The sequence below is a fragment of the Megascapheus bottae genome, chromosome 28 (assembly GCF_031878675.1).
Source record: "Megascapheus bottae isolate mThoBot1 chromosome 28, mThoBot2.hap1, whole genome shotgun sequence".
Classification (NCBI taxonomy): domain Eukaryota; kingdom Metazoa; phylum Chordata; class Mammalia; order Rodentia; family Geomyidae; genus Megascapheus; species Megascapheus bottae.
Window position 1 is genome coordinate 10,262,112 of NC_143536.1, and position 17,538 is coordinate 10,279,649.

General features: G+C 52.0%; 1 protein-coding gene across 1 annotated transcript in view; it reads left to right on the forward strand.

Moving 5' to 3' along the window:
• Myo18b (myosin XVIIIB) overlaps positions 1-10,683 on the forward strand; it is a 93,026-nt gene extending 82,343 nt beyond the window's left edge. The window contains 2 exon segments of the mRNA XM_090320070.1: positions 6,980-8,177; positions 10,443-10,683. Coding sequence (XP_090176196.1) covers positions 6,980-8,165 — 1,186 coding nt within the window. The 3' untranslated portion in view covers positions 8,166-8,177; positions 10,443-10,683.
• Positions 10,684-17,538: the final 6,855 nt, after the last annotated feature.

Consider the following 17,538-nt stretch of genomic DNA (forward strand, 5'->3'; position numbering starts at 1 on the left):
TGGGTCTCCACATCCTGTTCTGATGATTAAACTACATAGATGGGCCCTGGGGGCTTATGCTTCTAATCCTAACTACTCGGCAGACGGAGATCTGAGGATTGCAGTTGCAAGCCAGCCCAGGCAGAAAAGTCCCTGTGAGACTTGTATCTCCAATTAACTACTCAAAAACCAGAAATGGTGCTGTGGGTCAAGTGGTAGAGCACTAATCTTGAACACAAAGAAGCTCAGGGATAGTGCCCAGGTCCTGAGTTCAAGCCCCATAACCAACTAAAAAAGAAAACAAACTACAATATTTGAATTGCTAACAAAGATAGTCACGGCCATTACAGCTGCTTCCACTGAAGAGAGATCACCAGATTTCCGTTCAGGGTACTATGGGCTTAATTTCTTGCTAAGTATGATGGTCCCTAAAGGGTTTTGGTTGTTGTTTTCAATAGGGAGTCATTATAAAGAAATCTTGGGGCTGGGAGTTTGGCCTAGTGATAGAGTGCTCATCTAGCATGCACAAAGACCCGGGTTCGATTCCTCGGTACCACATACCTAGAAAAAGCCTGAAGTGGTAGAGCTCTAGCCTTGAGAAAGCCCAGGAACAGTGCTCAGGCACTGAGTTGAAGCCCTGGGACTGGCAAAAAGAAAAAAAAAATCTTCTTTGTCCATTTGTTGGGTGAGGATTTCAGGAGGAAGAGGGAATATATCTAAAGTACTTCCTACACATGTGTGAAAACAGAGCAAGGAAATGTGCCGACGCTGTCTTATGTTGATAGTAGAGCTGAGTGTTGTATACCTGTAGCTTCAGCTGGTCAGGAGGCTGAGGTAAGATGATTGCCTGGGCCCAAAAATTTCCAGGCAAGCACACTGTGAACCACTCACCACAAAAAGGACAAAAGTTGAGGTGGACATGTCAGCACTGTTTAAATGTCAGGAGTTTATTGTCCTCCTACAAGAGATAAAACTTAATTCGGTCACGGCCAGAGATTGGACACCCACAAAATCTACTGAACTTCCAGCAATAGCGTTCGCTGGAGGTGACCTTGGCGGGGAGGGGGGTGTTCATCCTTAATTCATGACTTATGTCTCCCCCACCCCCGCCTGCCCACCACCCCTTGCTCTGTAGCTAGCTCCATTTCTCTAAGCTTGCTTGGTTTCCTCTTTCAAGGATGACCCTCTTGTAATTAGGATTGAATGGCCATAAATCAGAAATTATGGATTAAGCAGATGTGTAATTAAGATGAAATCGCACTGCCTCTGTGATACCAGAAGGGCTTTGGTGATAACCCAGAAAACCACAGTCTAAGGGAGCAAATCCAGGCCACCCCATCCTGGCTGGCTTGCTCAAAAGCCTGGGATCATTACAACCAAAAGAAGTAAGCCCGTGGGGATGGGGGAGAGGGAGGGGGGTCTGTGCTAAACTAGGACGTACTCAGTAAGTGGCAAATGTCTGCAGATAATCTTAGGCTGAAAGATGGAGTGAGGAAATACCAAAGGAAGGACGATGTCAGGTTGTGGGGGGCAGATGTTTGGGGAGCCCATGAAAGCAAGATTATCTGATGGTTGCTCTGAATGGAAGACAGAGGCCCGGTGGGCAGAAAGAGCCGTGTTCTCCGTGGGAAATGAGGGCCTCGTCCTCTCTTGCCTTTCCTTCTGGAATCTACTGGAGACACACCCCTTTCCCCTCTCCCCCCTTCTCCCCATGCCCGCCAACCCCATGGAGGTACCTGCATTGCCCCTTCTTTTAAGCCCCTATAAAGATAGAAACATGTGTTGTGCATCCCGCGCCATCTCCGTAGAGCACATGCCAAAAAACTCCCCCCAAGTCCTGCATCCTTGCCCGCCACCCCATTCCTGGCACAGGGGAAAAGGCTCAGTTTGCTGAGCCTCTTAGACATCTCTCCCGATTATTTATCCGACGTTGGCTAGAAAGAAGTCTGTCTAAAGCTCTGTGATGGGGCAGCTTGGGGCTCAGGCTGCGCCACTGGTAGAGGCAAGTGTCCCCAAGATGAATAGTCTAAATTACCTCTGTGGGGCCTGGGGATGGGACTCATGGGCTCAGCAGGGGCAGTGGGTGCCAGACTGTCCCGGGCTGCTCCCAGGGGACCTGGGTCCCCTGGGCCTGTATCGATTGCCTGGTCACTCCTCCCTGTCCTCTGGAGCCCTGGTCAATGCATTGGGCCTTGTCCTTACAGCATGCTGGGCTTTCCAAGCAGACACTGAATCTTGGTGGCCCACCCCACCTCCATGCTGAGCAGGACCCCCAGTGGGGTCACCCACAGAACTGCAGGGTTTATGTGTCTGAGCCTCAAGCACTGAAGGCTCCTGTCTGCCTCATCCTTGTCATTGTCTGCCCTTGTTTAACTGGGCAGCGAGCATGTCCATCTCACAGAGTCCCACCCTCTCCTGCACCCCCACCTTCCCTCCTCAGCCTCTTACCCCCGATCTTCCAGGTTCCCTCCGGGGATCCCTTCTATTCTGACCACATTTTGTGCCCCTCATCCTGCACCCCCTCTCCTGGCATTTCTCTGCCTTTCCCATCCATCTCCTCCCCAGGAGGCTCTACACTTACCATGTGGGCCTTGCTCTCCCCCTCCCCCTTTCCCATCCATCTCCTCCCCAGGAGGCTCTACACTTACCATGTGGGCCTTGCTTTCCCCCTCCCCCGTCTCATGCCTCAGTTTATCAAAGTCCCAAGTCAGCCCTTGCCACTGAACCTTCTTCCCTGGACCATATTGTCCTGCTGAATGGGCCTCATGCCGGGGGGGGGGGGGGGGGGGGGAGGGGGGGGCTCGGTTCACTTGCCTTGCTGACGTTTCTGATCTCCCTCAGCCTCCCCCTTCCCAGAGTCTCTTCCTTCTCCCCCCAGCCCTCAAAAGCTGGGGTGTCTGGTGCCACCCCCACTCCCTTGCATAGATTTTTTTTCTCTCCATCTAATGACAGCTAATTAATTCTCATAATTTTAAGCCCCAGCTGGGAGCAGGTGGCTCTCAAATCAAAACCAATCACTCTTAGGTCTTCCCAAGATGTGTGTGTGTGTGTGTGTGTGTGTGTGTGTGTGTGTGTGTTGTTAGAAATTAAACCCAGGGCCTCACACGCGACAGGCCCTTTCTCACGTGAGCCATGCTCCTCCCTTTTAAAGATTCGTTTCATCAGCATATATTAGTTCACCGAGATAATGTCGGTCTTATTTCCGTGCATACACGTATAGTGCACCCCCCTCAAATTTCCCCCCTTTTCACTCTCTTGCACCCCCTCCCTCTTCCCAAAGCCATTTCATTGGTCGAGTTTTCACATACAAAATGCTTGGACAGTATCTATCCCTGTTCATCCCATCCCTCTCTCCTGGTGCCGCCCACTCCCATAGTTCTTTTCATTTCTTCCTCCCCAGTTTGTATTATTTTTTCTTTTCCCAGTTTGTCTCACTGTCTCCTCAGATGGCTTCCTGACAACCTCACGGAGGTTCAAACCTTCTTAGGGGTTCAAGCCCTCAGGATGCTCTGCCCTCTGCACACCTGTCTACTGTGGTCATTGAGTGGGTGGGGGTTCTGTCAGTCATCAAGATGCTGGAGCTGGAGCCCTGAGCCACCTCAGCTCCTGTCCCCATCACCACTTGTCCCCTCATGCTTGCGGATTCCCCTCCCCAAGAGCTTTTCTTCTTTCCTCTGTACCCTCCTGGGGATGCCTGTCTGCCAGGCTGTCAAAGGCAAAGACCTTTCCACACCCCTTTGGAGTGAGCTCACCCCACTCCTGGCACCCCACAGCATGGCACCATCTCCTGAAAAGGAAAACATATTATCCGTGGTTTCCTCCTATGGAATGCCACTGCTGGCTCTTCACCCTCCCTGCCCCCGGTCCAGAGGGGGGTTTCCAACAGGAAAGGAAGAGCTCATGGGAAATCCCTGGACACTCCAGTGGGACATTGGTGAGCTCATTTTGAATATGTTGGACTTTGTGTGTTTGAGGACATCCAAAGAGATCGCTTCCTTGGAACCCCAGATACAGATTGCCAGGGCTCCTTTGTCAAGTGTTAGGTCTCTTGTGGGCATGAGTGACAAAATCTGATCCAACCTGGCTTAAGCTAGAGGGAAAAGTAATCATGTCCTCCTATAGCTGGGGATATGTTAGGGGAGAGCGAGAGCTTCGGGTACTGCTGGATCGGGGGCTCACCAACCATCTCAGGAACCTGGTTTCTCACCAACCTCTCCACTCTGACTTCTCCTGTGTTGGTTCCATTCTGAGGCAGCAGCATGACAGCCAACAACCCCAAACTTGGGCCCACATCATCCTCAAGCCGACCATAAGGGACCTAAGCCTGAGCGAGTCGCCTGGCCACCCCATAATGAGTCAGAATAGACCAAGAGAGGGAAGACATTTCCTACCTCAGGCCCAAGTCAGGGTTCTCACCTGCCTCCGGAGGTGCTGTGAGTCTCGATGGACCTCTGTGGGGGAGCAGGGGACCCCCACAAAGAAACCGAAGCATGAGATGGAGTGGAAGAAAACAAAAAGCATAGCAAATGTTTGCCGTGGAGGGGGGAAAAGTGAACTGTGGGCATGAAGAAAGTTAAAGAGAGAGAGAGACAGAGACAGAGAGGGGGAGGAGGAAGGGGCGGAGGGAGGGAGAGGATGAACTTGTTACCCAGCTGGCTCCTTACTGTTCTGTCAGCCTTGTTCTACACCGCAGTGTGTGTAAGGCGATTATTGTATAAATTATTCTCACTCACATAATCACGGTGATTTTAATTACTGTGTAATCTTTGCTAATTACTGTTGTATGTTTCATTTGCCTTGGTGCCGATTTAACACAACTGTTTTTGTGTTTGGCTATGAGATAGCATTATGATTTTTTTTTGTTTCCTTTTTCTGCGGGAAAATTTGCTCTCCATAAACATTCTCACCAGCCCATGCTCTTGACTTGAGGTTTGTTAGTGTAAAAGAAAACAACAACAACAAAAAAACATATATTGTTAGATTTTTTTCTCCCCACACACTTTGCCATTTCCCATTTGCTTTTATTTGATATAAGGTTGACTTGAATTAGTAAAGCAATCTAAAAAAAATTACAGGGTATTGTTTTTATTTTTAAAATCAAGTTGTAGGTCGCTTTCAAGGGAAACCCAATTATTCCACCAGAGACAGGATGCCGTGAGTGGGATGGTGAGAGGGTGGCCTCAATGATTAGATAAGACTCTGGTGGTAATTAGCTCATTAATTATGGATGTGTGAAGGGATAGTGCTGTGTCTCCAAGCAGATGTAGGATTTATATACTATTCTCGGTGTCTGTAGCTCCCAGTCATTTTCATCCCCTCAGGCATATGATAGTTGACCACTTTTCTTCCTAGGATGGGATGCCTCTTGCTGGGCCATTGCCAGTTGGAAGGTTCATGGGTAAGATTGCTAACAGACACACCCCATGGGTGCATGGACCTCAAAGCCTGAGCCAGCAGAGCCTTTCAAGGACACAGGCCCAGTAAAAGGGCAGAGGCCTCTCTAGAACCCCAGGACCCAGAGGGTAGGGCTGGAAAACTTCTCGGAAATTTGACGCTCTCGGCAAAAGGATGGTTGGAGCAGAGAGAAAGCCGATGGGGTCGATGGTTTGGAATTTTCTGTCCAAATCTGTGCACCTGGGATTGACCTGAAGTTTGGTCCCCAGTGAGTTGATGATGGGAGCAGACCTGTGTGCCGGAAGGCAGGCCTGCGACCATCGCCTCCAAAAGTGAGCTTGGTGAGAGAGCTCATCATATCCCAAATCCAAAGCGACGTCCCGCCCGTGCACCTGGAGCTCCTGCAGTCCAAGTCAGGACCCCCTTCCTTCCCCAAAGGTCACAACAACCTTGACCTCTGACCCCCTAGACTAGACAGGTCTGTCTATTCCTTTAGGATTTTGAGGGAGGTGCAAGGGGAAGCACTCATGATATCCCTTTTACATCAAGGGATGCAGTATATTAGAAACTTATGTTTACTTATGGAGTGAGGCAGGGGTGCAAAGATTCAATACCCAAAGTGCCCCCCCCCAGAATAACCACAGCCCCAGTCACCCTTTCCCTGGTGACAAAGACTGGCTCCCTGATGGCCTGCCTGTCCCTGCATTGCCATCAGGTAGTCTGTGCTACCAGGCTGATCACAGGAAACCTGTGTGCCCCCAGCTCTCCTCTGCTCTGCAGTCCTGGGCCCAGCTCTGTCTGCCTTGTCCAAATCTGCCATTGCTGCATTCATTTTTGGTTTTGTTTTTGAATGCATAAATTATGACTTTGCTGGTGGACTGAGAGGGATTGGTTCTCTTAGAGCACACAGGGGTCTTGTGTGTTAAAGAAATGACTGACAGATGGTGGCCTTTAAAAGGACATCTTTTATTTTACATCTAAATTTACCTCACTGGGAGGCTCCAACTTTTCCTAGGCAACATGCTTTTGGCTTCAGTTATACCAGACTCTCTCTATGTCATGTGCACAGGGCCCTGGAATAGAAGGCTTCTGTGCTCTTGTGTATGGTTTAGGTTTTATTGTTGATTGTGTGTGTATGCCTGTGTGTGTGTGTGTGTGTGTGTGTGTGTGTGTGTGTGCGCGCACGTGCTAGTCCTAGAGCTTGAACCTGGGGCCTGGGCATTATTCTTTAGTCATTATTTGCTTCAGGCTAGAACTCTACTGCTTGAACCACAGCTCCAGCATTTTTTTTGCTGGTTCATTGGAGATAAGAGTCTTATGGACTTTCCTTCCCAGGCTGGCTTTGAACTGTGATTCTTGGAACTCAGCCTCCTGAGTAGCTAGGATGTCAGGTGTGAGCCCCCAGCCCCTGGAGAATGTAGCAGGGAGTGATGAGGCAGACATTGCACACTGACAGCCACGAGGAACCGCTCACAGAGATTCCGTGGGCTTTCACTGGGATGCCGTAGAGCATCTTCAACACCAAAAACGTCTGAGCCCCTGAGCTGGGTGCAGAGATTGCATGGATTGCACCATTTCTCAAGGCTGTATTGTTCTTCCGGTACAGGACAAAGGAGGAGGCCAGAGAGGCCGGGAGATCAGCGCCGGCCTCAGTGGCGCTGGGCAGAGCCTGGGAAGGTGGACCCCAGGCCTCAAGAGGTGATGGTGTATCTCTCCACTCCCCCTGTCATCCAGAGGATCAGAGGACGGCCTCAGAGAGACCAGGAGCTGTGTCCCCCTCGCTGGGTTCCCTGAGCCCGGCTAGGTCCCCTCTGCCCAGGGACAAGCTTCCCAGCCCCTCAGCGGCTCTTTCGGAGTTCGTGGAAGGCCTTCGTAGGAAGAGGGCCCAGAGAGGGGGCCAGGGGTCCCCACTGCATCTCGAGGACTGGCCCACACTCCCCATCTACCAGACCACCGGGGCCTCTGCACTGCGAAGGGGCAGGGCCAGCAGCGACGAGGGGGCCTTGTCCCTTGGGCTCAGGGCCCAGGCTCCCCTGGGAGCCAAGGGGGGTTCTGGGTTGCTGCGATGTGCCAGTCTCAAGAGCATTCCCTCCGAGGGTGCCACGGGCACCGAGCTGCTTCCGGACAGGACAAAGACTCGGTTCAGCTCCTGTGAATCCCTCCTGGAGACTGGAACGAGCCTGGGGAGACAGCTGAGCCCCCCCTGCGCACGCCGGGACCCGCTGCTGTCGCCCTCCCTGCGTCCACGCCGACGGTGTCTGGAGGCCTCGGTGGACGACGCGGGCAGCTTGGACCTGGGGACCGAGCCCCTAGTCTTCCAGAACCGCCAGTTTGCCCACCTGATGGAGGAACCCCTCAGTGGCGACTCCTTTAGCTGGAAGCTTCCCAGCCTCCACTATGGACGCCAGTCCCAAGGGGACTTCGATGACTTCCTCCCGGCCATCCGGAAGCCTGCCACCCCTCCGTCCCTGGCCCGAGCAGCCAAAGACAAGCAGCACCCCACCGTCCACTTTGAGATGGAAGAGTCCGACCCCTCCTTCATCTCTGCGATGAAGACCTGGGAGAAAAAGAGCCCAGGGCCCCAGGAAGACCCCGCTCACCTCTCCGACTCTTCCTCCTCCTCCAGTTCCATCGTGTCCCTCAAAAGCAACCCCAGCGCCAAGAGTCGGCCGTCACTCCCGAGGCTCCAGGGTGATGGTGGGGAGCGGACATCGCCAGAGCGCCCGGAGCTGGGCACCACCAGGAGAGACAAGGATGTGGAGAGCATCATGAAGAAATACCTGCAGAAGTAGGGATTGGAGGAGGTAACAGCCTCAGGATCCATCCGTCCATCCCCCCCGCCCTTCCTCATCCCCTGTGCCGCCCCACCTCACAGTGCCTTTAATCCTTTGAGAGGCCTCAGAGGGTCTTCCAGGACATGGATACAGAACATGGCTTTTACAGCTGAGTCTCACTTTTTTTTTTTTTCTTTAGGTCCTGGGGCTTGAACTCTGGGCCTGGGTGCTGCCCTTGAGTCTCTTTGTACTCAAGGCTAGCACTCTACCACTTGAGCCATAGTGCCCTTTCTGGCCTTTTCTGGTTAGTTTCTTGGAGATAAGACTCTTATAGACTTTCCTGCTGAGGCTGGCTTTGAACCGCAATCCTCAGATCTCAGCCCCCCCTGAGTAGCTAGGATGAGAGGCTTGAGCCACCAGCACCCAGCTGGATTCCCACATTTTTAATCCCTCCACAGCTAGGGTCCGAGGGACTGTGAGCTATTCCACCAGCATGCTGAAAGAACCAGCAAGTATGGCAGCTCCTCAGAGGGCCACATTGGGCTATGGGCACAACATACTCAAGTCAAAGCTGGGCGCCCATGGCTCATGCCTGTAATCTCAGCTATTCAGGGGGGTGTCATTCAGAGGATTATGGTTTCAGGGCCAGCCTAGATAGAAACATTTATAAGACCATTATCTCCAATTAATAGTTTTAAAAAAAAAGCTAAGCTGGAGGTGTAGTGTGGCTCAAGTGGGTAGAGTATGATTCGAATGCCCTGAGTTCAAAGCCCAAGGCAGACACATAATTGTAGCAGTCATCTTCACTTTGACTGACGGACCTTTTTCTGTAGGCCTGTGTGGTGAGTGAAGTGAGAGTGGTTCATTAAGGCCGCCAGCCTCTGTCCCTGAACCTCAGCTCACATGGCCCTGTGGCTCAGCCTTGACCCCCCACAAGCCCCACAGCCCCCACCAGCACACACCTGCACCTTCAAGAAGACCCCTTCCCCCAGCCCCCGTCGGCCTCCATAAGCCGGTCACTATCCCTGCCCATTCATGGGGACAAGTTCAGAGTGTATCAGACCAAATTAATTTGACTTGACACGGCCTTCTCTCTGTTCTCAATTACAGAGTGGAGCTCTGATACTCATTTGCATTATTATGCTCTCTGGGACTCGGAAAAGCCATTTCAAAGGCCAAGTAAAGGCCATGGCGCCCTGGAGGGGAATGACACTTAGCGTGAGGCTCAGGAAACATCTCTGCCACTGGTTTTTGTAAATCTCTGCTCCTGTTCCCTCCCCTGAGCGTGGCTCTCTGCAATAACGAAGCACTCACCTAATTGTGTCCCTGCTACATCTTTTTCCAGCTAGAGTGTTTGCCCAGCCAGGGACTGTGGTCTGCCTCCTCGCACCTCCCCAAGTAGCTGACGTTATAGGCATGAGCCACAGCACCTGGCCCCGAGGCTGTGGGATTCTGAACAACACAATAATACATCCTCACTCCTAGCGTGACTCTGGAACCCAGCAAGCCCTCAGGCTGTGTCCTGTCCTGTCCTATAAACACCCAGGAGGCTTTAGGCCAGCTATGCACTGTCCCCAGATGAAGACACACTGTCATGGGTTAAATGAGAACACCTGAGCTGTCACTTGGGGCCCAGCATGCAGGGGAAGCCATCCATTTCCAGTCTTCCTCACCCTTAGAAACTTGGGTCCTGTCTCAATCAGCTTCCTGTTACTGTCCCAAATGCCTGTGACCATCACATTAAAATAAAATAAAAGGTCTGCAGGCTCTGGTGGCTCACGCCTGTCATCCTAGCTACACAGGAGGCTGAGAACTGAGGACTGCAGTTCCAGGTCAGCCCGGGGAAGGAAAAGTCTGTGAGACAGTTCTCTCCAATTAACCATCAGAAAAGTGAGAGTGGAGCTGTGGCTCGAAGTGCCTTGAGCAAAAAAGCCCAGGCACAGGACTCAGGCTGTGAGTTCAAGCCCCATGACTGACAAAAACAGAGAGAGAGGTGAGTGGCTTGATCTCAGCATCACTGTATTATGAATCTATTTACCTCCTGACTACCTGGCAGGAAAAAAAGAGAAAGTGACAGTCACGACAGTGTGACTGCCTGCCCCAGGCCCTCCCATCCCACCTGTCCATCCCCTCAAAACCTTACCATCCTGAAGCCGAGGGTAGTAGCACCTGCCTGTAAGCTCATCACTTAAGAGACTGAGGCAAGACGGTGGTGCTGAGGCCATTCTGGGGTGCACAGTGAGACCCCATCTCAGTAACACAAGCTCACCCAGTGGCATGTCTGTCGCTCACCAGCTCCACCCTGGATCTCCTTCCGGCCTCCTGGGACCGTGGCCGCCATTGATGACTGCTCGACTCCACAAGCCCTGGAGAGAGATGGAGACCAGCCAGGCTCCCTGGTATCCTCAGTCTGGAGCCAGGCACCCCAGCCACCCTCAAGAGAAGAGTCGAGGCCTGGAAGAGGCCTGCCCCGCTGTGGCGTGGGGCTCCCCGTGTGCTTGGTCTGTCCGTCCAAAATAAAGTTGGTTTCCGTGCATCTGTGCCACCTCTCTGGTTTGTGACAAGCTGCCTGGACTTTTGGGTGGACCTGATGGGGCAGGTTGTGGGGTCCAAAGGAAAGAATGAACCCGAGCCTTGGGCAGGCATGTGCCCTGGCCCCACTCCACAGGCTCTCTGCCCCTCCCTGAGGGCACCCTCACTCACTACCCAAAGCTGGGACATGTATCAAGGGAGGGGAGGGCACCCACAAACCCAGATGCATGGCCCTGAGGTCAGCACGGGAGGAGACACAGAATGTGGACCAGCTAGGCTCTCCCAGCATCTCCTACCTCTTTGTTCCTGGGGACAAGTCACTTCCCAAGCTGGGCCTCAGTTTCCCCTTCTCAGCAGTGATAGCTGTTAGGATGTATAAAGCAGAGGGGAGGCAGTGTCACACGCTGCGATAGTCTGCCCAGGCTGCTGTGATATGAGACCACAAGAATGATTGAAAACACAGATCTCGTCCGGACCAGCGTGTACCCTTATGATCTGATTGGATCATTTATTTTTTTTTTCTATGTATGTGGTACTGAGGAATCGAACCCGGGTCTTTGTGCATGCTAGGCAAGCACTCTACCACTAGGCCAAACTCCCCGCCCCTGGATCATTTATTTTGAGGTCCCTTATGCAAACACAGAATTTATCTGTGATACTGGGGTGGAGGCTATGACACGAGCTCAGGGACCTCAGGGAATCTCTGGTTAGCTCAGTCGCATGCTGTGCAATAGTGAGTGGTGGTTTGAAATGACATCTAACGGTCATTATCATCCATGGAGCGACCACATGCAAATGGCCCGGCAGGCAGCTGTGGAGGTACCCAGACAGTGGAGAAGCCAAGACCAAGGAGGATCAAGAGTCTGAAACCAGATGACTATTTAGTGAAATCCCATTTCAAAACAACAATTAAAGAAAAGCATCCAAAGGTCTAGAATGGCATGGTGCCTGGTTCAAGTGGCAGAGCACTTGCCTAGCATACCTGAGGCGCTGGTTTCAATCCCTAGCTCACAGCTTGGTCCCTGGACAAAAGCTACCATGGACACCCAGAACAGATTCCCACGGGTTTCCTGCTGCTTGAGCTTTGTGGATATTTTCAGCCCTGGGAACTGCCAGCTTCCAGGAGTTCCCACTACCGGTGCACAAGAAGATTTATTTCACCCCTGCCCAGCACTCTCCCCCCCAACCCCTGTCCATGTAGGCCCCAGGCTCCTTGTCCAAAATCTGCTGGGGGCATCCAGAGCCCCCTGCTCTTCTACCTACAGAAAACCCTCTCCCCGGGTCACAGATGTACAGCAGGAAAATGAATGTGCTGCCGGGAAGCCAGGAGTGCGGTGATGAAAAATCAAGATGAAATCACCTTCGGAGTTCCCTGTTAAACGTTTATTGCGCATTTATTATATGAAATATATTTTTGTAAAAGGAGAACACTGTGCCACTATTCTTCAGTGACATCCAGACGATGTCTTTGGAAAGGTTAAACCCACATCACCGAGCACCCCTTCCTTCCTTGTTCTGCAGTCAGCAGAACCCCTGGGAGTGGAGGGTTGTTAAAAGTGAGTTAGGAGCCCAGCGGGGCAGTGGCTCACGCCTCTAATCTTAAGTCTATTCAGGAGACCAAAATCTGAGGATCGAGGTTCACAGCCATCCTTGGCAGACAAATCCAAGAGATTCCCGTCTCCAGCTAGCCAGCAAAATACTAGAAGTGGAGATGTGTGGCTCAACTAGTCAAGAACCAGCCAAGAGCTGGAGCAAAGCCAAAAGGAAAACAAACCCTGCGTTGAGTAAGTAGATAAAACAGGGCATGAGAAGCCCATGCGCCCCTAAGGTACACAACATCCCGATGAGAGCAGACCCCTCCAAACACAGGCCCTGTCTACCTGGAGCTAACACTTCCGCTTCCGTGGAGGAAACGAGAGATTGCCTTGGAAATTCAGGGGTAGGCTGAGCCCCTGGGACTGCGTGCGTCACTGGAAGTCCACCCATTGCAGCCATTCTGCCACCCATGCAGGTCCTCAGCCCTTTCCTGGGCCCTTTCCAGACCCACCGAGACCACACTGTGTCCCCAGGTCCCCTGGCAAGCTGCATTGCACCAGGCTGGCACCCCGCATTCTCTCTCAGTCCCTAAGAATGTAAGAGAGAAGAGCAGGGGGAGGCTGGCTTTATAGCCATCCACGAGAGGCAGGGGCTAGGGGTGGCACACGTAGCCGTGGGAGCCTGGGGTTGTGACTGAGCTTAGCCTGACCAGGCTCCTATCCCGGCCGGTACTCAGTCATGGGCGGCCTGGGCCCTGGCTCTTCCGGCTCTCCGCCTGGCTGCTTATTTACCTGTCCATGTCCAGCTGGCTTTAGAGGTCGATGGACGCTAAGCAGTCACCCTGGTGACAACAAAACAAGGATCCCATCTTCCTTGGGAACTGTCTAAGCCCCCATTCCTTGCTTATCTGTAGCCAGCCAGGGACAGAGCTCAGTGATAATCAAATGTCACTTGTGGGGGGCCAGGCTAGGAGGTTTCCTGCCCCCCTCACAGCTCACCAATCACCCTACAATTGGGGATAGCCACGCGCAGAATCATTAACTCTACAGAATCATGCTCATGGTCCCCAGGAATGGTGGCTGTCTGTCCCTCCTGGTCACCCTCTGAAAGGGTCACCTCCTCTGGAAATTACAAAGAGAACAAGGCACAGGCCCTTCTTCTTCCAGACCAGGGTCCAGAACTCAGGACACTGGTGCCTGAGGAGGTGGCCAGCGCCCATCTGAGCCAGGACCCCATCCCTCAGGCAGCCCTGGGTTCCAGCAACCCAGGGGGAATTCACCTGGCACAGGTGAGATTTAGGTTCCTGGTGCCTCTCTTTGTTCCTCTGTGATATGGAGGTAGCAGCCCCCCACCAAGGGCAAGCCCTTGGGGCTTGAAATGTACGCGCACAGAAGACAACCCTGGTGTGACTGGCCATTCTCTACCCGGAGCCAGCTGCTCTCACTTCCCCCCACACCCCAGGTAAAATGCCTATCCAAGCCGGGTGCTGGCAGCTCATGCCTGTCATCCTAGCTAAGTCAGAAGGCTGAGATCTGAGGATCATGGTTCCAAGCCAGCCTGGGCAGAAAAAAAAATCCCATGAGACTCTTATCTCCAACAAACTACTTAGAAAAAGCCAGAAGTGGCTCTGTGGCTCAAATGGTAGAGTGCTAGCCTTGAGCATAAAGAGGCTTAAGGACAAAGCCCAGGGCCTGAGTTCAAGCCCTAGGACCCCTCCCCCCCACCCACATATACCAGTAATGGGGATATCATTCCACTCCTTTTTCTACTCTTATCCAAGTCCTCCTCACAGAGGCTGAGCTCTTTGAAATTAAAGTGTGATGTTCAGATTTGACAAACACATGTCAAGAGATCTTGTGTGTGTGTGTGTGTGTGTGTGTGTGTGTGTGTGAGAGAGAGAGAGAGAGAGAGAGAGAGAGAGAGAGAGAGACAGAGACAGAGACAGAGACAGAGACAGAGAGACAGAGAGACAGAGAGACAGAGAGGGAGACAGAGAGAGAAAGTGATCCACATGCACTGGTCCTGGGACTTGGCTGAGGCACTATCCCTTAATTTTTTTGCTCAAGGCTGCTCTACCACTTGAGCCACAGCAATACTTCTGGCATTTTGGGGGGTGGGGAGTAGTTTATCGGAGAGAAGAATCTTAGGGACTTTCCTGCCTGGGTGGGCTTTGATCCTCAATCCTCAGATCTCAGCTTCCTGGATAGCTAGGAGGATAGCTAGATACCAATCATTCCAGAAAGTTCTTCCATGTCTTTTCCTAGTGAAATCCCCTCCCCCCGACATACCCCCAACCTTCCCTCACAAGTCATCACTGCCCAGACCTGAATATCACAGGGTAATTTGCCTTTTTATTCTTCCACATCTTCGCGCAAACGAGATGGTGCCAAACGTACTTGTTAGTGAAGTACCGTGTTTGTGAGATCCTTTATTGTTGTTATGGGATGAATTCACAATTCATTGTTTAGTGCCAAATAATATTCATCGTGGCCTGTGAGCCTGCCTCTGCCAGGCAACCCAGAACCCTGTACTAATATCTCTGCTTATGACTTCATTAAGCACCAATTTGTAATGATTAGCACAATTGGGGAATGCCAGCAGCCTTGGGGGGGGGGGACTGGAAAGGAGGGAGCCACGTGAAACAGCTGCCAGAAACCTCAAGATGCCAGTTAATTATTCCCCTCACCCATCCGCACACCTGTGACCCAGGGGGGCAGGGAGGAGGGGCTGGCCTCTAGCTTACTGAGCCAAGAGAGTGCAAGAAATAACAGCCTGAACACAATTGGGGTACTGGGGACAGTTAATGTCAGGAGGGATGGTAATTGCTCTCTGGTAGTTTATTTGCATATGTGAAAATAGAACAACCCCATGGAGGTGGCTCACGCCTGTCATCCTAGCTACTCAGGAGGCGGGGATCTGAGGATGGTGGCTCGAAGCCAACCTAGGCAGAAATGTCTGTGACACTCTACCTCCAATTAATCACATAAGAAAGCCGGAAGTGGAGCTGTGGCTCAAGTGGTAGAGTACTAACCTTGAATGAAAAAAAAATCCTAAGGATAGTGCCCAGGTCCTGAGTTCAAACCCCAGGGCTGGCACACACACACACACACACACACACACACACACACACACACACACACACACACACACGAAGTTACATCTGTTGAAAATGTTTTGAGCAGGGGGCTGGAAAGAGGGCGAGTGATGGAGAGGCTGACCCTGGCCTGGATAGTGCAACAAAACCAACCCCACTCCGCTAATAATATGCTCATAGAAATCTTCCCAACCGGGCCAGGAGTTTGGCCTAGTGGTAGAGTGCTTGCCTAGCATGCACGAAGACCCGGGTTCGATTCCTTGGTACCACCTACACAGAAAAAAAGCCAGAAATGGTGTTGTGGCTCAAGTGGTAGAGCTCTAGCCTTGAGAAAGTCCAAGGACAGTGCCCAGGCCCTGAGTTCAAGGCCCAGAATTGGCAAAAAGGAAAAAAAAAAAAAGAAAGAAATCTTCCCAACCACCACATGTGATCATCTCTATGTTCAAAATTCCTCCATCTCATTCCAAGTAAAAGCAAAGCCTCCCCCACAATGTCTGAGACTTAGTAAGCTATGTAAGACAATAAGCTATGTTCCTGGAGACTTTCTGGGCTGGCCAGCCTGGGGGGGGGGGGGTGGGGGAGAGCCTGGGATCCGAGGGCACAATGAGGAAGAAGAGCTCTTTCAAACAGCGCGAAGCGGAGCCCCTGGCCCGGGAGCTCACTGACAAGACAAACAGTGTTTCAAGTCGGTAATTGGCCCAACAGGGGACAGGGATCGTACAGAGTCATGGGCTAATAACAGAAAACCTCAGAATGGCTTTGCCTTCCATTCCTGTGCCCAGCCCCAGAGATATGCTCCATTGGCCTTTGGAGGTATGTAGACATTCAGAATCTGAAAGGCTTTCGCCAGCAGGGCCGTGGACAGGCAGCCCTCCCTCCCTGCCCCTCTCTCCCTGTCCCCCCTCCCTCCCAGCCTGCCTCCTCTGGCCTTTTCCACAACACATCACGCGGTGCTCTGGTGCCATCTCCCCCTCCCTCGGGTTTTCTCTGTTCTTAAGGAGACAGCCAGAAAACAAAATTGCTCTGGTTATCTGGACAGGATGTTTTTTCAGCCCCCATCCTCCTCCCCTGCTCCTAGAATTGAATGAGAGCCTGGTAATGTAATGGAAGGAAAGATAAATGGCCTCTCTCACCTGAGCCAATGTTGACGTCCGTGAGAAGCCATTGGGGATTGCAGAGCAACTGGGGTGTCAGGCTGACTCTGCTTCTGTGAGGGAAGGTGGGTCCCCCAGGAGTTTTGTCACCTGCTCCCGAAGCTCCAAGAATGAGCTATTCTGACCCCCAACTTGTTCTCCACCTCATCCTTCATCATCTCCCCCAACTATCTGCTCTGCCCTTGGACAAGGCCTGGTGGCTTCGCAGATTCTGTCATAGGATTCAGAGGCGCTGGCTTAAACATCTTTGGTTGGATTGCAAGCCTTTCTCTTCATAGTCAAGACAAACAGAGGCCCACCATGGCTTAGAACACTACCCAGTAGAGGGCCGGGAGTTTGGCCTAGTGGTTAAAAGTGCTTGCCTAGCATGCACGAAGGCCCGGGTTCGATTCCTTGGTACCACATATATAGAAAAAAGCTGGAAGTGGTGCTGAGGCTCAAGTGGCAGAGCTCTAGCCTTGAGAAAGTCCAAGGACAGTGCTCAGGCCCTGAGCTCAAGCCCAGGACTGGCAAAAAAAAAAAAAAAGAACACTACCCAGCCATCACCACAGCTCAGGAGTGGCAATGAGGATTTTATTTATGTGTATAATTTGGGGGGGGAGAGAAAGCACTAGGATTCAAACTCAAGGCCTAGCACTTGCTACACAGGGAAGGGCCTTCTGTGGGCCGCTGTGAGCTGCCTGCCCTTGGCTAGAATGACAAGCAGGAGCTGTTACATATTATTAGCTGTGGAGAGCTGGGGGCAACACAGTGGTATAACATTTGCCTTGCCTGTGTAGGGCCCGGGGTTCTGCTCCAGCATTGCAAGTAGTAATAATAACAAGAAGAAGAAGAAGAAGAAGAAGAAGAAGAAGAAGAAGAAGAAGAAGAAGAAGAAGAAGAAGAAGAAGAAGAAGAAGACATTATCTCTTGATTAGATTAGACAGCTCCTCTCCTGGCTTCCCCCACCCTCTGCCTCCTGACTCAGACAATGAACCAGGGCTATGCAAGCAGTGAAATCCTGTTAAAATTCTCCCTGCTCCACAAGCCTGGGTGACACCAGGCCTTCCCAGAGGACTGTAGTGATCAAGACCAT